Source organism: Mirounga angustirostris, unplaced genomic scaffold (genome assembly GCF_029215605.1).
Source record: "Mirounga angustirostris isolate CCGP_5_RB_7025 unplaced genomic scaffold, mMirAng1.0.hap1 SCAF_9, whole genome shotgun sequence".
Lineage (NCBI taxonomy): Eukaryota > Metazoa > Chordata > Mammalia > Carnivora > Phocidae > Mirounga > Mirounga angustirostris.
Window position 1 is genome coordinate 26,857,703 of NW_026991717.1, and position 23,527 is coordinate 26,881,229.

The 23,527-nt window shown below is 43.7% G+C and overlaps 1 protein-coding gene across 1 annotated transcript in view; it reads left to right on the forward strand.

Moving 5' to 3' along the window:
* GABRA5 (gamma-aminobutyric acid type A receptor subunit alpha5) overlaps positions 1–21,557 on the forward strand; it is an 85,359-nt gene extending 63,802 nt beyond the window's left edge. The window contains exons 6-9 of the mRNA XM_045901869.1: positions 10,471–10,614; positions 13,674–13,826; positions 16,788–16,999; positions 20,577–21,557. Of these exons, the coding sequence (XP_045757825.1) occupies positions 10,471–10,614; positions 13,674–13,826; positions 16,788–16,999; positions 20,577–20,879 (812 nt within the window). The 3' untranslated portion in view covers positions 20,880–21,557. The remainder of the gene's footprint in view (positions 1–10,470; positions 10,615–13,673; positions 13,827–16,787; positions 17,000–20,576) is intronic.
* The last annotated feature ends 1,970 nt before the right edge of the window (positions 21,558–23,527 follow it).

A 23,527-nucleotide genomic window follows, 5' to 3' on the forward strand; every position in this document is an offset into this window, starting at 1 on the left:
ACTATGAAATTAAACGTACATTTATTTGGGGGAAGCAGTATAATGGAAGGGGACTTTCACCAGGATTTATTTAAGTCATTTGTTGCCATGGGGTGGCTGTGCATGTCAGTACTTGACAAAGCCTTCAGAAGATCCCTACGACATCTTTTTTGGGAATCACTGATTCATGTCTCTGAAGGGAAATGAATTGTTCATGTCCCCAAGAAGAAGATGAGTTGTATGACTTAAAATTATACCCCTCTTTGTATATGAAAATTATGTTCTTGATTTGATCAAAGGCAAAACACTGAAAGTGAAATTGTCATTTTTTTCATCAGTAGTTAAATAAGTTCAAGTTAATGTGATATTCAGATATAATGACAATGGTGTGCAGAACAGGCAGCACAAAAGCAATTTTTGGTGAAAGAAAATATGTGACCCTCTAAATCCTTCTTCGCTAAATTATCTCATATTCAACAGCCAACCAACTGCAGTTAAGTCATTTATTGCATTCAAAGATAAAATACACATCTGATAGGATCTCATCACTTCTACAGTCAGTCACACCAAATGAGATCAATTAGCATGTGTCTATGTGTATGTGCATGTATATACATATATTTTGAACTCAGTAGAGAGCCCAAAACCAATATAAACACTTCTTGAACTCAGTAGAGATTTTGAACTCTCATGCTAAATTTCTTATTTTTATCTGCTTGATATTTTGAAGATTGGTTTTAGATGTTGATTGTTTCTTTATATCTGCTGTTAATATCATTACTAAAATATACAAAGCAATTGGAAGGATTTTTTTTTAAAGATTTTATTTATTTGAGAGAGAGAGATAGTGAGAGAGAGTATGAGGTGGGGGTGGGGAGAAGGAAAAACAGGCTCCTCACCCAGGAGGGAACACGATGCGGGGCTTGATCCCAGGACCCCGGGACCATGAGCTGAGCCAAAGGCAGACGCTTAACCCACTGAGCCACCCAGTCGCCCTGGAAGGATTTTAATACATCATGTTTATATGCAGTTGTCCAAGGGCTAGAAAACTGCAGAAACTTCACCTTTCCTCAGCATATGTGGTTTCAGCACTAGGCTTAATAATTTTAAGAGAAGAAATGTTATTTATTTAAGTGTTTTTCTTACTTGTCTTTCATTTTTTGATTTACTAAAAATAGCTGCTTGGCCAAGTAGTTCACTTACACCATGGGCATCTAAGCATGGTGCAGAGGCTAAATGTGATAGTATAATGAGTTTCAAATTACCCAATCCAACAGTTCTCTGCTATTACGAGACAAAGGAATGCAAATAGATGTCATTATTCTAATGAGCCACATGCTCTGGCTTCTCTAAAGCAGAACTGAATTAACAGACATTTCTGTTATTGCTATCTCCACTCTGAAGAATTCAAACAAATGTTGAAATTAGCCCTACTTTACAGAGGGATGTTTCCTAGTCCATGAGGAAATTCTGAGAAGATAATGGCATGGTTTATATTTGGAAGCAAATGCTTACATCAAGACTTTTATAAAAGAAAAAAAAAAAAACCTTAATTTTTTTTGTTCATTTTATTTGTGGAATGATGCATTAAATAGTAGATTAAGTCGTGAGACAACATCTGGATTCATGAAAATATATGCTAAATTAGATACAGATGCCTCTTTGGTAAACATCCAGCAGAGACAATTTCACAAAATCAGGGTAAATCTCACTGTAGTGAGCTATTAGTTCATTCAAACATGTGGAATTATGACACTATTAACTGCATTCATCATGCCCAGCATGTAGCAACTCAGCATGAGTGTGGGTGATGTAGAACACAGATTTCAGAGTATCTAATGTGGGTATGCTAGTCTGTGAGGTCTTATAAACACATTGAAGTTGTGTCTAAGTTTGGATGTGCTAGTTAACCTTGGTTACTATTTAACAGATACACTGGGTGTGTTCTCCTTTCTGCTAGGTGCAGTGAGAATCACAGAAGCATGAGTGATGCTCTGCTCCCAACGAATTGATGGACACATTACATAGTAAGATTAAATACTGTTGTGCAGCTGAAAGCCAGTTGGAATTCAGACAGGGAAACTCATCATGGGGATGATATTTTAAACTGAACCTGGAAGGATTTGGGTAGAAAGCATAACTGCCATAAGGGCAAAGCACAAGGGACTGGGGGTCGGTTAGTGGAGGGGATGAACATGTCCTTTGGGGAAATGACAGGATGACCTTATGAGTCAAATGTGAAAGTATAAAAGTAGTAGGCAGACTGGGAGTTGTTTGAGGAGCAAGGGGAGAATGTGCTGGATTCACTATTAGAGAGGTGACACCAAGAGCTAGGAATTACCCTGAAGCAGTAGAAATGCTGAGAGTTGAGAGCAGGGTGGTGACCAGATGTGACAAGTGGATATACAGGATCAAAGGGGGTCATGAGTCAAAGATGGCATTATGATTTTAGGACCATGTACAACTTAGGAAATCTATGTTCCGTGAGGAAATTGAACGTAATTAGAAGGAACTACTGGTTTCAAGGTTTAAAAAAGCTGTTTGGTTTATGAGATAGTGGGAAATTACATGAAGAGATTTCCTGCTGTTACCTCTAACCTTTTGCTCTGCTTCTCACTCCTTTCCACAACGGGACGGTCTTTTCTGCTGGGTGGGTGACAGTCCTTAGTCCCTCTTTCCTGATTTGTTCCCATTTAAATCCATGGACATGGAGGGTGCAGTCTTTTTGACTCTCTCTCTGTCAGACCAGTCAGGGCAGTGACTCTGTAATTTTACAAACTGGACTGTGGAGTGGTTATGGGACATTGGACTAGCAAATCTCAACCTTCCCTATAATTCCTTTGGTAACAGGGCAGAAGTGTCATCTGTTTTTCTCCATCTGTAGATAGCTGCAGATGGAGCTATGTCTCAATTGATTCTAGGCAAGGAAAAAAGCATGGCAAAGCCCCTCTGATCTAACTTTTACCTGATGGATTGAAAGCAGGGATATTGGGTATCTAGTAGGCTGTTAGAGAAAATGTATCTACATACATTTATATTTTAGGAAGTTTGTAATCTAGATTATGCAATTGATAGGTCAAGTGTTGACTTGGATTTCGGCTCAGAATACTGAGGTTTAGGGAAGTTGAGGATCCTGCAGAAGGTCACACAGGTGGTGGGTAGTGAGGTTTTCTGAATCAGTTACTCTGCGCATTCCCACCTTCCATTTCAGAGGAGAAAGGAAAGCTGAAGACATGGCTGTCAGACAACTTAAATTCTGTATGTTTTCAGATTACCCAAATTCTGCTTTTTGGGTACATCCTAATCTACATTTCTTCTAACATCATAGGCAATGAATGCACAGAGTAAAACAGATTTCCTACCTGGTTATTGGCAGTTCCTGGTTTCCCAGGTGCCCGTGTAGCCTGGCAGATAAGGCTAACCAGTGGTCTTCACACATCCGTTTTGCTTTTGACTGACAGAAAGTGAATTCAGGTAGAAATATCTTTTCATAGGATTGGATCGGACACATACCCAGAATCCTTCCCACTGTATGAGTACATTCCTAATATTTATTAAGCACCTACTATGTGTCAGGCATATGCTAAATACTTGATATTGATGAATGTACTTTGTCCTCACAGTACCCCTAGGAGATAGGAGTTATTTCCCCCCAATCTACAGATGGGGAAATAGAGGCTTAAAGCGTATATTGCTTGTTGAAGTTCAGAGTTATGTCACCATATTTCTCTCATAGTTTGGCAAACACACATTGCTTTTGAAAGGCCTTGTAAATAAGGATTAATAGTGACATCGCCACCTCCTCATCAGGATTTGCAAAGCTAGACCTAGAAAAACAGAAATTGTAAGCCCAGGAGAAGGAGCCACTCAGAAAACTCTGATGAATTCCCAAGTCAGTTAAGAGTGAAAACATTTCAAACCTTCCTGCCTTGCTCTGCTGATATATGGTCAACGGGGGGCAAGCATTATGTTTCTGGAGCTCGGACTCATGACAAATGATAGCAGAACAAACCTGATTGCCTCATTTACCGTTGGGCCTGGCTAAGAGATTGAATGCCACGCAGCTGACACAAAGAGAAGAATTTAGTGCTGCTAAATACCCAAGATGAAATGCACACGAGTGATCATTTGTTCCACCCTTAATTTGAGGAAGAGAGCAGAACCCACCAGTGCTGCACTGATGTGCCAGAGGCCACACTGGTGTTGTTATTATTAATGCAATTAACATTATCAATAAACATTTAATACTTCCTAACAGTTTGAAAAGTAAGATGATATGAATTATTAGTATGCATTGTGATGCTCATCTGTCACTTTGTGATTTTAAGTGGCTTTTATCTGGTTACAATTATTATTGGGTCTTTATTATAAGATAATTATTACACACACACACACACACACAATGGAGAAAGAGGCTTGTGTGCCCAGCAAGTCTGCAGGTATCAGAGCCAGCCTCGTCCCCAGCCAGTGATCCCTGCAGCACAGACATGCCTCCCTGGTCACCATACCGCTTAGCCTCAGGGCCCAAGGAGAGCCATCTGTAACTGTGTGCCATCTCCAATCTCCCCATAGGAAGTGATGTCCAGCACTGTAGACAGGAGAGCAGATGGGGTGGGATCTGTGCCTTCCATAGGCTTGTCTCAGTCTCCACACCTACCTCGGTGCCTCCACCACTCCAGGACTCCCATCTGTATCCTCACTTCCTCACTCGGTGTCCCTGCAGGCCACCAGAGGGAACACTTGCCCCCTAGACCTCTACCACATCCCAGAACACTCCATGTGTCCTGATGACCTTTCTCTCCTGACTCTCATAGGCTCTTTGCTTCCTTTCCCTTCTTTCCTGAGCAAATTAGGCACCAAGTAGACAGCTCCACCACGGAAGCATTGTTTCCTGTGTTCTGTACTCTTTGTAGACACATCTGTTTCCTAGATGTTCTTGACTCTCAGAACTGACCCTGGTCACTCTGACCTATTGCCTTGAAATTTGAATTCCCTTGTGAGCTTCAGGATTCACATTTTCCAACCTACTCGTATTTCCCAAGGGTTAGGGGGGAGGCCCTTCTCTTGACCAGAGTTCAGACTCACAACTCCCCTGGGGACTGGGAAATGGAATGAGGAGGTATTAATGGGACATGTGCAGCCCTCCTCACTGGAAATGTAGCCACGGGGAGGGTGGGGGGACAGCTTCACAGGCAGCAGTTTTCCCCAGTATGAGGCAGATGAGCTGGGAATAAGATACAGGGCAGTGCACAGGACAATAGAAACGGAAGCTGCCTGAGTCAGTCTGGGGACAGCAAGAAGCCAGGGGATCCTATCTTATCACCATCTACTGTCTGCTCCACACTCACAGCCTTGGCCAGAATCCAGCGGGGTGCTCTGCTCACGTCCATGTCTGAGTGCCACAGCTCTTTAATGTTCAGGGTCCTATAGCATTTACACAGCAGGAAGGAGATAGAAATCTCGCTGTTATTTATGTGGAACTCAGGGCACCTTCACAGTCTTAGCATATGCCCAGTGGTGCCTATGACCAGACATTTGCAAAGCAGCTTGCCAAGGCGCAGGGCATCACCAGCCCCCATGAACATCCTCAGCGCCCAGAGCCACCCATCTCCTCAGTAGAGAAGGGAAATTACAACAGAAAGCACTTGTGTCGGGGGGGCTCCAATGCTGCCCATGTGAAAAATACACTTCTGTATTACTTAAAACTTGAAAATAGAAGGTCATGTTAATTAAAAAAAAAATACCACTCAGCATTTACCTGCAATGTGTGTTAAGTCTAGCATCCATGATATTTCATCAATTGCTATAACAATCTATTCACTTCCATTTCATATCAGTAATATGCAGATAAATCTCAGAATTATATCAGTAATTCTCATGGTTCTGACCCCACTCCACCCTTGCTTAGCAACTTTCTGATAAGTTAGCCTACCATTTGGCCTTTGCTCAGGGACAGGGCACACTGGTTATAGGAAAAGTCTATTATTAAGTATCACACATCTAGGGGGAGAACATCTAGCAAAAGATAGAGAATGACACAACCTTATTGAAAAATATTTCAATATGGAAGACTCTTTTGGGTACTTCTCAGCCTATCAATAGTGATGCTGTCAGCTAGGAATGTCTGGGCGCTTGCCTGGCCATATTACCCGTAGTGACATTTCTCTGAGTGGAGCCAGTGCTGTGCTGGGATTAGCCCTATGGTTCTCATAATGATTGCAAGATGCACCTCAGCAACAACCATTAGGGAACTTTGAAAAAACATATATTATTCACAAGTCCTGGAAGGTACACTGCATGCCTAGGGCCACACAGCGAGGTCATAGGTAGAGAGAGGGAAAGGGAGAATGCAGACCTAGGGTTCTTCCTTTATATAGGGATCTAGGTTGGGGTGACAGGGGTTTGGCAGTTTCACTCTTTATCATTGTCAAATTTAAAACATAAGAGCAAGAATTAGGGCACAAGAAGGGAAAAGTGGGTGACTCCAGTGGCCAGCTATCTAGGTCACCCCAAGCTTTCTAAAAGGGGAACCTCATGGGCGGGGCGGCCTGGCTCTTTATTTAGTTGTGTAGCTGGCAGTGTGATCAAGAGGGATGTCTTTGAAGGGAGTGCCTCCGAAATCAAAAGCTTAACATCAGGTGCTTACATTACAATAAAAAAAGCTTATTGTCAGGCACTTTCACTACGAAGACCTAAGTACGTGGAGAGATACATCATGTCCATGATGAAAAAGATGCAATACCAAAAGATGTCATGTCTTCCCATATATAATCTATAATATATAGATCCAGTTCAGTTCCAATATAAATCTCATCAGAGTATTTTTAAGGAAGCCGATTCCGACATGTATCTGGGTGATCAGGGGACCAAGAATAGCCAGGGCCCCCTGAAGAAGAAAAGAGGGGGACCTGACCATTCTAGCTATTGGCATCTTCTGAACAGAACAGAAAAAGGGAGCAGAGCAAAAGATCCAGCAAAGAGAAGACCTGTGCATGATGGAAACCCTACTTGGCAGAGCAAAGTCTGCAAGTGAGTGGGTGGGAGAGATGGCTTGATGAGGTCGGTGGCAACATAGAAAACCACATGGAGAAAATGCCATTGGATGCCTTTTGTTTGGAAGATATATATAAATACAATCACCTCCTGGTGATTAAGGCCCTAAGGGTGAAGGATGACGCATTAAAACTTCGATAATGCACGTGTAATATAGTGTGACCTCACACTTAAATAAGATGCAGAGTGATGAAAAGATGGATAAATTTGACTAAAACTAATGTTTATCAAAAAAGAAAAAAAAGCCATCAACACAGTGAAATAGCCACAAATTTGAAGATATGTGTAACACATAGAACAAAATGTATCAGAATATATAAAGGAAACATGAATCAAATGGGTAAAAACATGAACAGATTTCACAAAGAAAACATAGGCAAATCCAAAAAGAAAAAAGCTTCGTTCAGTGAGTTCTGCCCAGAAAGTAAAACCACAAAGCAAACAATGCAGTGGTTATCATAAAATTCAGAATACCACCTTGTAGAGAGGAGGTGAGCTTTCAGTGAGTCGTGCACAGAGGGTTTTGAAGCTTCTGCTGTTTTCCTCTGTATTAAGCTCAGTGTTTCAACATACATGCTGATTTTATTATTTTTCAACTGTTACAGGTACTCTTTTGCACATAAATGAAGAATAAAGGTAGTGATGTACATTAGCAAAGAAACATCCACACTTTTTAGTAGGACTCTTGGTCATTCCTGAGACCATTCTCCTGGCTTCTATCTGTTAAGATCTCTGATCTAAGTGGATAGTTTTGCTGGTTCAGCCTAACTGCTCTAGGGGTCCTTCACGGTGCAGTGAGCTAGCCCCTCCTGGTGGAGAGTTGCGGGGCATGTTGTCCTACTTAGGGAGGCCTCCCCTGCCGCAGGGGCAGCAGACCTCTGCAGCTGATCCCTCATCTCCTGAGACATCTACAGATTCCTCACCTGGGAGGGTGCATGGTTCCTTTCAACCTGGAGTGAGGGTCGTGCTCTGTTTAAGTAGCTAGGAGCAAGCATACAGCTTTGTTCGAAAGGTGTCAGAGTGGTTGGATGTGGCATCTGTTCAGACTCGTGGACTTGATTACGGGGCAGGTGTGCTGGTTTACCTCCAGGGTCCTCAAGAGACATCTGGAACAAATAAGCCTGTCAGTTCTTCAAAGCCAACTGCTCTTGCCGAGGTGGCCAGATCCTGCTAGGTCCTGGGGCCAATCCTGAGCCATCATCTGAAGCCTGTAACACAGGCCTCCCGGACAGCACATTCCCTGTGCCCTCCCACGCAGTGCCTGCTGGTCCAGTGGCTTTGCTGTTCTCCCCTCAGCTTCTCAAACTCTAGACCCTGCAGCACCCTAGGAAGGCATGCTCCGCCCTCTCCTTTTCTCCACCAGCACTCCTCAGGTGATCTCACCAGCCTCTGCTTCAGTTGACATCCATATGCTGGTGACGGGAAAAGTCACATCTTCACCCAGGACCATTCCCATGAACTAACTTGTATAACTGTCCACTCAGCGTCCCTAAGTAAAGCCCGTGAAGGTCTCAACTCTGACACATTGGCAATGGTGCTGTTGCCTTTTCACCAAAGCCAGGTCCTTCCAGAATCTTTGCCATCCTCCTACGTGCAAATGACCTGTCCAGATGCCCAGCCCGGCCACCTTCTCCCTCTCACACCTCACGTGATTCGTTAGCGACTGGATGACCCTTTCCTTTAACATGTATCCCTAATTTCTCCTCTTTTTGCCCCTGCCCACCACTATCATCTTCCACCTGGATTATTTTAATACCGCCCTCAGCAGTCTGCCGTTTCTGTCTGGTTCCCACCTCCATTCTATTCCCCCATCTCAGCCAGACAGATCCTTTTAAAGCATAAGTTAGCATATGTCACTTATTTGCTTAACCCCTCACCCCCACCTCTGTGTTTTCTGACTAGCTCAGAGCAAAAATCAGAGGGCTTAAAATGGCCTTGAGGCACCGTTTTATCTGGTCTTTTCCTCTGCCCTCTCCCCTCTGCCCTGTCCAGCCACAGTGCCTGCCTGGCTTCTCAGGCATTGCAGGAACACTCCCGCCTCAGGATCTTTGTAGCACCCATTCCTCAGATGCTCGTCCTCCTGACAGCCACGTGGCCAGCTCCTGAACATTTCTTGGGTCTCCTAAGTTAGGCCTTCCCAGCCATCACCATTTAAAATTGTGTGTAGTTCTCTACAGCATTAACACACCTGTTACATGTTTTATGTCTTTGTTTGTTCTCCATCTACCTGTTCTAGTTTTCTATTGCTCCATGACAAGTTATCACAAATTTAGCAGTTTAAAGCAATACATGTGTAACTAACCTTATTGTGGTAATCACTTCACAATTGTACACATTGTACAACTTAAGCTTACACAATGTTACATGTCAATTATATCTCAATAAAGCTGGAAAAAAGAAAAAAGAAAACAATACCCTTATTGTCTTAGAGTTCTGTAGGTCAGAATACACTGATGTCTCTGTGCTGGGTCCCTTTGGCCAGAGTTATAGTGTTGGCAGGGCTGCATTTCTTTCTGGCGGTGAAATCTACTTCTAGCTTCATTCAGGTTGTTGGCAGGATTCAGTTCTGTGGGGCTGTAGGTTTGAAGTCCCTGTTTCCTGCTAGCTGTCACTTGGGAGGATCATTCTCACCCTCTAGAAGCTGCTCACACTCTGTGGCCCCTTCCTCCATCTTCCTGATGGTCAACGACTTCAAGCCTCAGATCTCTCTGAGCTGGGTCTCTGACTGGCTCCAGCTGGAGAAAGTTCTCTGTTTTGAAGGGCTCAAGTGATTATATTGGGTGTACCGGGATAATCCAGGATAATCTTCTGATTCAAAGGCCCATAGCCTTAACTCCATCTGTACAGTGCTATTTGCCATATAAGGTAACAGTCACAGGCATGATACCAGGGGGAGGAAGTCTTATCTACCATGCCACCCTCCCACAAAGACAGCATTGGACAATAGGACAAGCAGTACCAGTTGCAAAAGTGGAACGTTTATCATAGCTCACGCACTCAGGTGCTGCTCATGCGCTCTGTGCATGAGGTCATTAAAGAGCTTGTATCATGATAGCAGGAGCCCGAAGAAGTAGCTGCTGCTACCGCCCCATTTTACAGATGGAAGAACTGAGGCACAGAGCATAAGTGACTTGCCCAAGACCACAGAGCTGGGAGAGCCCCCAGCACTGTCGTCTCAGTCCATGCAATAGTGTACCCTACAGACAAAATACATACTAGGAAGCACCAGGCACTGATTGCTGACCACTCAGATATTTAGAAATGAGAAGGACCTGAACAGTGGTGACATCTGCTCTGGTCTGACCACCCTGTGCATTCTTCAGGTCCTTTAACTTTAACCTTCCAATCATCTCTCTTGCTACTTTTACAAACATCTTTGGTTATGCCAGGCTGAAAATAATTCCACGTTTATAACACCTTCTGCCCCTCCCAATACAGATGCATATCCTAATTCCGAAGTTGTCTATGTCTGGACCAATGGCACCACTAAGTCAGTGGTGGTGGCAGAAGATGGCTCCAGGCTGAACCAGTACCACTTGATGGGGCAGACGGTGGGCACCGAGAACATCAGCACCAGCACAGGTGAGACCCAAGTGAATGCAGAAGGCTGCACCCTGGGAGAGCTCAGGGCTCCTGTGGCATGTTTGTGGGGAGGATGCCCCGCAGGCTCACCTCAGTTCTGCTTAGCAGTCTGGGGCATGGCTGTCATTGTGCAGTACTGGCCACAAGGAGCCCTCCAGTTTGGGTCGCAGTCCCTGCAGTGGCACAGGGAGGCACCAGCTGCAGTGGCTGGTAGTATTAAGGGCAGTGGGAGGTATAATCTCAGGTGTGTCTGCCTTCGAGTGAGCACATGCCTGTGATTGCATGCTCTGCCTGGAAGCCACATGAACCTGCTTGTATAGCACAGCTCCTGCTTCAGGCACTGAGACACAGAGGCGGCAGTCTCTGCAGGAAAGGGAGACAGCTTCCTGCAGGTGCTCCTGTTTACCCGCTCCCCTAACTTCTGTTTTGAACATTTCTAAGAAGATTTCCCAGGGGTTGAATTTTGGAAAGCACAACCAAGCAGCATAGAAACAGCTGAGGCCTCACCAAGAAGGAAGGGGCTCTCGCTGTCACATGCATACGCCTGGGCTGAGTACCACAGGCCCAGCACAACCTGGCTTCACCTAATGCAAAATGGGTGAGATGTCCAAAAGAACAGAGCGTGTTCTGCTTGCTGCACTGCAAGGTGTGTCCTCGGTTGACTCCTGGCCACAGGAGGCCCAGCCTTAGCAGTCAGGAGGCTTGGCTGTTAGCAGAAGAGGAGACTGCAGGGCCACAGAGAATCTCCACAGCAGAGAAGAAAAGTGTAGCAGGGATGGTGTGGGCCCTTGTCGCGGGGATGAGTTGTAAGCCCCAAAACGTACCCTGGTCAGCACCACTCTTTGTCCGCACTGCCAAACCTCACAGCCGGCAGGAAGCTCACGGACGTTGAGTGCATGCCTCCTCTACATACAGGCTCCCAGAGCCTGCCCACTGGCCTTGTGCTGGGCATCCTGGGGAGAGGGGAGAGAGCCTGGCAGGACTGGGAGGGTGGTAGCCTGACCTTATGGGAACAGTGAAAAGGCGGCGTGGCAGATGTGTGGGGTAAAGAATCGCCATGCTAATGGAGGAATTGTTTCATATGGTTCTTTAAAAATGTATAAATGGGGTTTCTGCCTCTTTGCATTCTAAAAAGATGGTCTTTTTAAAAAAACATTATCTGATATTGTTACCTTCAACTCAAAAATAAAACAAATGAGATAGGGGATGAAGGGATGGGCAAAATGGGTGAAGGAGAGTGGAAGGTAGGGGTTTCCTATGAAGGCATGAGTAAGTCATAGGAATCAAAGGCACAGCATGAAGAGTATAGTCAATGATACTGTAATAGGGGTGTATTGGGACAGATGGTAGCTACACTTGTGGCGAATACAGCATAACGCATAAACTTGTTGAATCACTATGTTGTACACCCAAAACTAGTGTCACATTGTGTGTCAACTATAATCAAAAAACAAAACAAAAAACCAGAATGAAAAGAACAACAGTAAAAGCATTTTAAGTAAGAGAGTAATATCAAACCCTACTGCAGAGAAATAGAGTGGCATTTCCCCTCTTCTCAGATGTTAAGGAGATGCAAAATTGGATCGCGATAAAGGTCTGGTCCATGCCATCAGAAATACCTCGTCCTCCTTCTCTTTGTCCCTGTGACAGAGCCAGCTCAGCCGCTCTCTGCTGCTACCCACCTCGGAACTATGGGGAAAGCGTGGTCTGCCGCCGCTGGTGTGCGGCAGTCACTGCTGAGAACTTTGCTCTCTTTTTCTGTAAGGGGGCATATTTTGCTGCATGAGGTTCCCTCTGCCTCTGACATCTGGCCAGCTGTGAGAAAAGGCAGGGACACATCCACAGCTGGCCGTGCTGAGCTCTGGGCTCTGATTCCAAAAGCAAGCGTGGAGCTGTGTTATCTGGCTCAGACGTCCCAGTGCTCCACACTGGTCTCCAGCAGACCGCCCCCTGAATAGACGGCTCCCACCGGGTCTGCTTCGGGGGGCCTCACGCCCTTGCTCCTCACTTCACAGTTCCACCTGGCCACACCGTCTACTCGTTGCAATTCAGTGAAAGAACTCTTGTCCTCAGATCAGCTTAACTCTGCCTCTGCTTCTCAAAGCAGCCTTCCCATCTCCCCAGAGCGCAGTCACAGAGATGAACAGTACAGCACAGGGAACAGTCAATCATATTGTAATAATGTTATATGGTGATCGACGGTGGCTACACTTATCACAGTGAGCACTGGGTAATGTACAGAATTGCCGAATCAATATGTTGTATACCTGAAACTTACATAACATTGTATGTTAACTATACTTGAATAAAAAAAAAAAAAATTTCTAGCCCTGGAGACTCTCCAGCTGACAGCCATTCACACACCCTCCCACTGCAGCCCATCTCAGCTCCTTACCAGTTCACCATCAAGGTAGCATCATTCTCAGCAATGAACGGAAGGTCCCCGCGGGCCTCCCACACTGCCAGGCAGATCCAGAGAAGGCACTGGGGCATCGCCAAGGAAATGCCCCAATCTCCCTGGTAGGCGGCGGGAGGGAGGGGCTGCCAGGGCCCGTGGCCTCCTCCAGCTGCTGGTGCTCACCCTCCACCTCGGTCTGGCAGGGAGCACGGAGCAGGGGCTGGTCACCCCTAGCTTCTTCCAGCCTTCCCTGGCTGGGAAATAGGGAGAAAAATTCTCCACCTGCAACAGGGCTCTGTGATGTCCTGAGTTCTGTCTGGAGAGGCTAAATCCTAAAATCCTGATGGCAGTAGCAGCGAGGGGGTGGGCAGAGAATGACACAGATTGTGACCAGGGATTAAGAAAACACACAAATCTGATTTTCCCCAGGAAAAACATCCACCAGCAAAGGCTCTTCAGAGGCTGTGGCTCAGAAGACTTACTTATAAAATGACAGTGAAGAAATCCCTGCATCCTCCATTCTCTCCTTTACTCCAACAATACAAACTAATAGTTTTCCAAGGGGAAGGTAGAGAGAAGGACCAGCTCTGGTCCAGGAGCAGGAGTGACAGGCAGGATTCCAGGACAGGTGGTTATCCTGCATTAATTTGCTTATTTGTAGGCGAATACACAATCATGACGGCTCATTTCCATCTGAAGAGGAAGATCGGGTACTTTGTCATCCAGACCTACCTTCCCTGCATAATGACCGTGATCTTGTCACAGGTGTCCTTTTGGCTGAACAGAGAATCGGTCCCTGCCAGGACAGTGTTTGGTGAGTGTCCCCAGGCCAGACCTGCACAGGTGTTTTGGGACTGCTTCTAACTACCTCCAAACAACAGCCTCTGAACTCCTAGTGCCTACTGTCTGTTCTATGACCTGGAAAACAGACCAATTCGTTAAGAAGTCGACGTTAAGGATTAGGATTCAGGATGGCCCTCTAACAAGGGTTTAGAAAATGATGCATGGTCTATTTGATCAATGGAAACAACGATCAAAAGCCTTTGCTGGTAGCCTTTTTTTAAGATTTGAAACTGCCGGCAATCTGTCTTATGTGAGATTTTGCTACAGTGTTTTCACACTTCTCCCAAAGTACCACTTTGTATGGTTATCAGGCAGTTTTCTTTGAAATGTGAGTGCCACTTTAAAATGAACTCCCAAGGGGCATTCAATCCATCACATGTTATATGGTAATAATAAATTACATATCTATATATCATATATACCATCATATTTATGGGGTATATGATATGAATATGTGGCTATCTGTATATATATATACATAATGCATATATATTATACATAGATATGCACATATACATATACACATATATATGATAAGAATCTGGAACAACATCATTTGGCATCCCTAAGATATACGTTAGGTTTAGCAAGATCTAGTTCGGGAGGTGCCTCGGCAGAGCAGACATAGTTGAGCATTTAACTCTTCTTTTTTTTTTTTTTTTTAAGATTTTATTTATTTATTTGAGAGAGAGCACATGAGAGTGGGGAGGGTCAGAGGGAGAAGCAGACTCCCTGCCGAGCGGGGAGCCCAATGCGGGACTCGATCCCGGGACTCCAGGATCATGACCTGAGCCGAAGGCAGTCGCTTAACCAACTGAGCCACCCAGGCGCCCGAGCATTTAACTCTTACCTTGCAGCTCTGCTTCCTCACATTTGAGTAGCAATACTAAAGGTAGTTTTGCAGGTCAGTTGTGGTAATGAATGCTAACATATTACTAAACTGTAAGGTACACTTCATGCCTCAGCTCTTACTATTGCGAAGAAGGAAACCATGACCTGCATTTTATGTTGTAGGGAGCTGAGAGCCCAGGGAGTTTCTAAGTGATGGCCCAGGAGTACTCCTGTCAGAGCATCTTTCTACCTACATGGCCAGCTTCACTTGCCTTGCTTCATCTAGCTTCAGGAATGTTTCAGAGGGGTGTGGAGGTTGGTTCATGGCCAGGCAGTGCTCCCCAGCTCTTCAGGGGAATATTAGCAGGTGGGCAGAGGAAAAAAAAATTAGTTTGAAGAATGCTGCATATTAGTTTCTGTTTCTTCTGGGAGCTTCCCAGTGCACGTTGGGATGTTAAAGGACCCAAGAAGTTGAGAGAAGCCTGTTCAAGCTCATGCACAGAACACTTTCCCCCAGCACAATGATTAAGTGGATTTCTAAGAAAAATCAAAGATGCCTACTGATTTCTCACTAAGCATTAATTCCACGCATGGTACCATGCTCAGTGGGTACATATAAATACCTTTGAAGGGTGATGTTGGATGAAAACTCAGCTGCTGTGACCACCAGTGACATGACGTACTGGGTACTCTACTGATTTCCTAGGGCTCCATAACAAAGTACCACGCCCTGAGTGGCTTAAACAATGGAAATTAATTGTCTCAGTTCTGGAGGCTACAGGCCCCAAATCAAGAGGTCAGCAAAGCTGGTTCCTTCTGAGGACTGTGAGGGAAGGTTCTGTTTCAGGCCTCTCTCCTAGCTGGTAGCTCCTTGGCTTGTGGCAGATAATTCCAGTCTTCGCACGCTGTGTGCGTGTCTGTGGCACTAGTCATATTGGATCAGGGCCTGCCCTAACAATCTCATTTTAACTTGATTACTTCCGTAAAGGCTGTATTTGCAAGTAAGGTTACATTCTGAAATTATGGGGCTTAGGACTTCAACATGTGGATTCGGGGGAACACAATTCAACCCGTAACAAGTGTATTTCACCCACACCCCATGCACATAGGTGCACCCTCGTGCAGACACAACTGCGGTAAGGAGGAGGGCACAGAGCATGTGGAAGCTGCATGGGCTGTGAAGGGTCCTGCAGACCTGGGTCCGAATATGGGTTCTCATTTGCCAGCTAGTGAAATGGAGTACATTGCTAAATATTTTTAAATCTTTAAGCTTGTTGTCTGTGAATTGGGGTAATGACACCCATCCAGAATGTGGCTTAGATCAGTCTGGCACTTAGTAGATACTAAGAGAGATGGCTCATAATCTGCCAGTCCTGGATGTCCCCCTCCAACAGTCTGGCCTTGTTGCATGGTCATTGCAGAGTTTCCACAGAAGCCAAGGCAGACAGCCACAGGTGCCTCGCACAAGGGCTCTGAGGGGACACTGATCCCTCTTGGAGAGAGTGAAGTGCTGAGATCCAGATTCAGACAGAGTATTTCTATTGCAGTTGGCTGCTCGGTTCCTGGAAGTCTGCAAGTTGGGTGAATCATGTAAAAGCAAGTCTGACTCTTCAGTTTGCCTTGAGCCCCGTACTCACAGGGTGCATAAGCAAATTTTATTGAAACACTTCACTAGATGGCGCATGAATGTCATTACCTGTTCTCAATTGGGTATTGCCCCATTGCCACAGAGGAATACCACCTATTCAACACACCATTCCTGGACACGAGCTGTCATCTGGGCTTGTTTCGGGACAATGGGGACACAAAGTATGTGTATATATCAGACCCACTTCCTACCCTCCTCAGTTTATATTCTAGAGGAAGGAGCCAATTAATAAGATAAATCAAGTAAGCAATAAATATGCTATGAATGTGTTAAATGTTAGGAAAACAGGAGAGAGGGAAGTTCTGTCTGGGGATAAAAGTAACCAGTTCCTTTCCTGTCTTCATCTGTCAGGGTCAAGGATATTATACTAGGGTCTGGGTGCCAATACTGATTCCTGTTTCCATTCTCCCTGCCTGACCCTCCTTGCCCCTGCCCCGTTGCTAACAACCACAGGGGTGACCACGGTGCTGACCATGACGACTCTCAGCATCAGTGCTCGGAACTCTCTGCCCAAAGTGGCTTATGCAACAGCCATGGACTGGTTCATAGCTGTGTGCTACGCTTTTGTGTTCTCCGCGCTGATCGAGTTTGCTACCGTCAACTATTTCACAAAGAGAGGCTGGGCCTGGGATGGCAAAAAAGCCTCAGAAGCAGCCAAGGTCAAGGTAAATTTTCCCCCTTCATTTTCCCCCTTCCTCCAGAGAAAATGTACCTGATATAAAATATCAAATACAAGACAGGTGTTTCTCCTCCCTATCTCCCCCCACCCCGCCAGTGAAAAAATAACCCCTTCCCTTATGTTCAAGGACCCTATCAAGTCTTTTTTTTTTTTTAAGATTTTATTTATTTGAGAGAGAAAGAGAGAGAGAGAGCATGAGAGGGGGGAGGGTCAGAGGGAGAAGCAGACTCCCTGCTGGGCAGGGAGCCCGATGCGGGACTCGATCCCGGGATTCCAGGATCATGAGCTGAGCCAAAGGCAGTCCCTTAACCAGCTGAGCCACCCAGGCGCCCGACCCTATCAAGTCTTATTGCAAGAGGTCCTGTTTCCACTTTGTTTTGAATCATCCGCTTCGATCAAGCAAAAGGTCTGATGTCGTGTGAATGGCTTGGGCTTGCGAAGACTTAGGCCTATTATTTTTGCTAAAGTACCTCCTGTCTGTTCGGTGATTACTTGTCCAGTTTTGAATTATACATCTTCTGTTCACTCTTTTGTCACTTCAAAGCAGTAAATTTTCTGCAGGGTGGCTCTAAAGACGTGAGGAGAGCAATGTGACCTCCTAGAAGCCTCAAAATATACCCAGTTCCACTGAGAAGATGATTTGGTTCACTTAAATGATGCACAGTAATTGTGGAAAGCATTAGTCTGTTCAAAGCAATTAAATGCCAGATATTTAGAGGATGATTGGTGCCTAAATCTAAGGAATAGTTGAAGAAAAGAGGTTACACAGAATTCCAAGCTGAACCATGTCCTTGGGGGAGATGAGAATAACATTTATGGAACAGAAAATAAATCAGCACAGCATAAACTGCTAATTATACCATGCATTAAACAAATAGGTAAAGCCTTTCCTCTGAGACAAGAGCAGGCCAAAGTTAACAGGGTAGACTTCAAGTAAAAATCTGTCCTTAAAAATAAAAAATCTGTCCGTGAGAACTCAGCATGAAGGGAGTCCCGGAAGGTATTACAGAAGACTGGAATTGTGTGGCCTGACCTCCCAGCCAGGGCCACAAATCAGGAATGGCAACCCAGGACACTCTTTTTGTTGAGAACATTCAGCTCTGTCTCACTGATGGCCTCATGCTTGCTTTTTTCATTTAACACAGCAATTTCCTTCCTCCTTCCCAGGAGTCCCCTCCCATGCCAGAGTTTCAGTCATGGAAAACCCATTTCCAAGTCCAGCTTCCCCGGTTGGAGGAAGGCCTAGTGGGATCCATGCTGGGCCCTCTCAAGGGAGAAGGGATGGGAGGGAGGGCCTTGACAAGTAGCAACTTCAGGAGTGGGTGTTTTGGGGGTTGGGGACCAAGTGGGGGAATAGGAGTGAGCTGACCACAGTGGATGATTGGTGGTGACCTGGGAAAACATTTGTAGAAGTGGACTGGGGATTCTTGACAGAGCATCTGGACTTGATGATGAAGACAAAAGGAGCCATGGAGGAGGTTTGTGGGGGGAGGAACAAGAATGGAATCGGGAGAGAAGACTTCCCAACACCCAGCACTGTGTTGCCAGAAATTAAATGATTACTAAGGGCTGGGTCTTGGTGGCCACGTGACAGTGGACTGGAGATAGCCAAGTCTGAGTAGGAAAGCAGATGGGAGCTTATTACAGGAATTGAGGCCTCAGGCTCATATCTATGAGTCTAAGAGAAAGGGATGAATGGAGAGCCCCAAAATGTCATGTAGGCTCACCATCCTTGTCAGCCACCACTTTCACACTTGACTCCACTGTTGTTACTACTTGCCATAGATCCAAACCTGAAAGGAGAGGGACAGTTGAAGCTAACATGGATTGCCTAGTCCTAGATTAGTACTGATCTTTTAGAATAAGCAGCACACTTCAGTGTCTTGTGCAACTTCAAGACTACATGTTCTCCAGAAGGCTGTGGTGCTGGGTATCCTACCCCTTAGGCCTGAAAGGTGCTGTGCAGTTGAAGCATCAGGGCATCTAAAGGCATTCAGGTGGGCAAGTCACACTGTTAGACATGGGTAGTACACATGAATTAGTAAACATAGTATTAGCCTACTCACATAAACTGACTTTTACTTAGAAGTAGAGAGCTTGAAAAATAGACTAGGTTCACCATTGTCACATGTTGGGTCTCCAGAGGCAAATGCCAGCTAAGAGTTTGGGGTGCAGGGTATTTTTTAAGGGTGAACACCAGTGAAAGAACAGACCTTGTTTAGAGCAACATTCAGTAGAGGAAGAAGTTGAAGTCAACCCTGAAGGAGTTGGAGCTGGAGGATGTCTTCCAGCCACTCTTCCTGCAGTTGGGCAGCAAGTCATCCTGGAAAGGGGACCAGGGCACATCTCCAGGAACACTACAGCCATTGTGACTGTGCTGAATCCTGTGCTGTTGCTCATCTCCCCAAGTAAAACATGCACTACCAGGATAGATTAATAGTGTCTACTAAAGTGTCTATTCTTTTCTTGGCCCCACCAAGAAATGGGAGCCATTCAAGGTAGTTAAAAAAAAAAAAGTTTCTCTGGCAGAACAGTGTGGGTGCACACATGATCATTGGTATATGGAAGAGCTGTAGTATTTCTGAAGAGGGGCCCAGAGGGTCCCTACTCTGGCGCAGGACTGTTGTGACTTACCTCACCATGTCCCCAGGTGGTCACCATGCTCTTTGCCTCTGGTTCCATATTTACACTACCTCTCTTTTCACTTGCTTCTTCTTGCTCCTTGCTGCATGTGTTTCCTTTCTACTTCTTATCTTTTCCACAGTTTTAATGGTTGATATGTTTCTTTTAATTTACTCTCCTGTGTTTTCTCAAGTAAATTTTACTTAATGGCACTATATTAATGGAACAGAATTTTTGCAGTGTTTTATCATGTACATTTGCAAAATGGCAGCAATGTTTAAAGAATCTTACAATGAAAATCTCTCTATTATGAACATTTTATTATGCATGTGTCACTGCTGTCTGTTTGTCTGTCATCTATCTATCCATGCATTCACTCATCTTCAATCCATCTTATATTCTTATCCATTTCAAAGTAAATTTTAAAGGACAGTACATTTCCCAGTAAATATATTTATATACATATAAATTTATGTATGTCATTAACTACAGTTCAGTATTTGTTTACCATTTGATTCTTTCAAAGAAAAATTTGCATAGTGTAAAATACAAAGATATTAAGGATACATTTGCTGCGTTTTGAACATGTTCACCTGTGTAACGCAAATCCCTGTCAAGATAGAGACCATCACTAGCACTCCAGAAAGCTCACCATGCCACTTCCCAATCAACAGAGGCCTTTCCAGTCTCCACCTCAACAAAGACAACTACTGTTCTGATTTTTTTTTTTGCCATGAATTATTTTGCCTGTTCTAGAATTTTTTATTCAAGACTGGCCATGTGGGGTTGTAGGCTTAGAAGTCTGTGGAGAACTGCCCTCCCCAGAGCTAAGCTAATGTTTCTCTATCTCTCTTTTGAGAGATAAACCTTTCGAATCTTCAAAAATGAGTTGACAGTTGCCTGCGAATGTCATGCCCTTACAATCTTATTATATTTTGCAGAAAAAGGAGCGGGAACTCATATTAAATAAGTCAACAAATGCTTATACTACTGGGAAGATGACCCACCCCCCCAACATCCCAAAGGAACAGACCCCTGCAGGGACCTCAAATGCATCTTCAGCCTCAGTAAAGCCTTCTGAAGAGAAGACTTCTGAAAACAAAAAGACTTACAACAGCATCAGCAAGATTGACAAAATGTCCCGAATTGTATTCCCAGTCTTGTTTGGCACTTTCAACTTAGTTTACTGGGCAACATATTTGAATAGGGAACCGGTGATTAAAGGGGCTGCCTCTCCAAAATAACCCACCACACTCCCAAACTCCCAAGAGAGCCATACTTCCAGCAGAATGGTACCAAGGAGAGGTTGAGCTCAGAGGGATTTTCCATATTCGGGCACTATCTTTCAGGAAATTTTTGCATGTTTAATAATATGTACAAATAATATTGCCTTGATGTTTCTATATATAACGTCAGATGTTTCAAAGATGTCACATTGATAAATAAAGCAAACAACTTTCTAGAAAAACAGGAGACAATGGCTCTGACACTCAGACACTCAGTATCTTACACTGATAGTTTACAAACAAGATAAGTATATTTTTAACTGTTCCAAGTGTTACCTAACAATGTTTTTTATACTTCAAATGTCATTTCATACAAATTTTCCCAGCAAATAAATATTTTAGGAAATGCTCCATGATTATTACTTGACCAACTCTCTTGCAAGAAACAAAGATCACAAAGAGCACATTTTTCATTAAAAAGGAAACTGTGGGCATTTATGTACAAAACTAATTGCCTTTGATAATTCTTACTGTTCTGAAATTAGAAAGTACTGCATGATCTTACATTAAGAAATAGATTAGGCAAATATTTATGCAGATAAATTTAATAACAGAAATATATGGTATGTTAGATTAACAGATAAATTATTTCCCCAAGGAAAAAAATCAACTCCTTTAAAAATCTTTTTTTTTTTTGAAAAGAAACATTTCTCTGCCCCCCCCACCTCCCCACCCAACTGAATACTGATCAGAGAAAGAAAAGGAAGTGTTAACAAGCGATGTGATGACAGTCTTGGCATTTGGCCCATGCATTCACTGGCTGAAACATTGACCACCTCTTGCTGCAGCCAGCGCGTAGTGCTTCAGTGGTGAGAAATTGTAATTGAGTTATTTTTCATTTTGTTTCCTTGTACTTATTTCATGATTGACTTATTGCTCTGTTAGCTTTTGTATATGAACCTTAAATGTTCATTAAAAAATAAAAAATGAACCAATCCTGTGGATAAATGTCATTTTTTGAAAAAAAAAAATCCGTATTTTGGTGGGCTCATTTCCTAAAAATGACATAAAGAAAACCAGTCATGAAATTGCTTGCAAAAAAATCTCTTGGTGGTTCATGTCTGTTTGAATCTAATTCTCTAGAGTAGCATGGTAAAGAGAAAGCAATTTCAACCACAGGGTAAATGAGTAAAACGAGAAGTCCATTGCCATCACATATGTCACATGGGTCTCTACCTGACAGAATCCTACCTGAGGGTGTTCCCACAGTGGGCGCTTGCTATGGGCAAGGTAACTGCTCAGTCCTCGTTCCTTCCTTTTGCTTTTTATGGACAGTGATGCAAAGTACTGCATTTGACCATCTACTTACTGTTGAAGGGAAGTATCCAGGAATGACATGTATAAAATAAACACTTCCTGCCTCCTCTGTGACTCAGCTGGATTTATAAAAGGGGAGTTATGATGGTTAGCACACAGCATCAAAATTAGGCCTGCCTAAATTGACTACATAGTGGTACATAGTTCTTTAATACCAGTTTACTTCACTGTGTTTGGTAGACGCAGTCACGGCCATGGACACACACATAGGCAGACATTCAGCAACACCTTTCATCTTGAATAACCATGTAAATGCCCCTAACATCCATTCATTGGGAACTCCAAGTATTTATCCTGAAAAGGCTTTTCATGGGATTCAGTTATCATATTTAATCAGAGTAGTAAGAGAGATCATTTTGTTCTTTAAAAAGATGGATACCCATTTTTCACTATCTCTGCCTGGTTTCAGGATATCACACATAGAAAGATAAAGGTCAACAAAAAGATGCTCTTAAATCTTCAAGCAAGAAGCATTTCTCAATTACAAATGGTGCTATATTTGTAGAATTAATGTATGAGCTTTTCCTTATGCCACAGCATAAAATCTGCTATAACAAAAGGCAAACCTAGCTCAGTATGAAACTTCTGTTTTATCAATTGTTTAGTTATAGTCTGCCTATATATTTCTTCACGGTTTAGCATTGCATTGTAGTTTGGAGAAATATATACTATAATTTAGGTCTAGATGGCTATACAAGCAGACACCTTAAATATCTAATGGAAAATGATGTCTTCCATATCAAGTTGCAATAATTTTCTTGACAAGTTCTAGCCTTTATTACAGAGAATCCTAGGAGCTCTGCTGCATGAATTCCAGTTTGAATATATGCCTATTGCATTTACATGCTGCTCAGTCTTAAAAATGATTACTATTTAGTGAAAAAGATCACATTAGTTTTTTGCTCTCTGATTTTGTATGGTAGATATTTCAGTGTTTATTATTTTTAATGAGGACATAATAAAGAATCACCTTGGGAAGAATGATAAGGCAAGAAATAAAAATTTTTGGAAATAATTATAAATTACAGTGCCCTACTTTTAGATTGAGGGTATGTATTTAAATGTATCTCTTTTGACATTACCATAAATAGAATATTCTAATAAGTTAGCAATCAATATTACTTCTGTATTTCTCAGGAATCCATGGACCTACCTAGGGCATGCTTTGACTAAAGTTGGCCTAAATGCTTGTATAAATAATCGGGTTCAATTGTTTTTAGAGTAACCACCAAAGTTAAAATGGTATAGCAAACACTATCCCACCTCATTGAAGGTTGACAAAGAGGTTG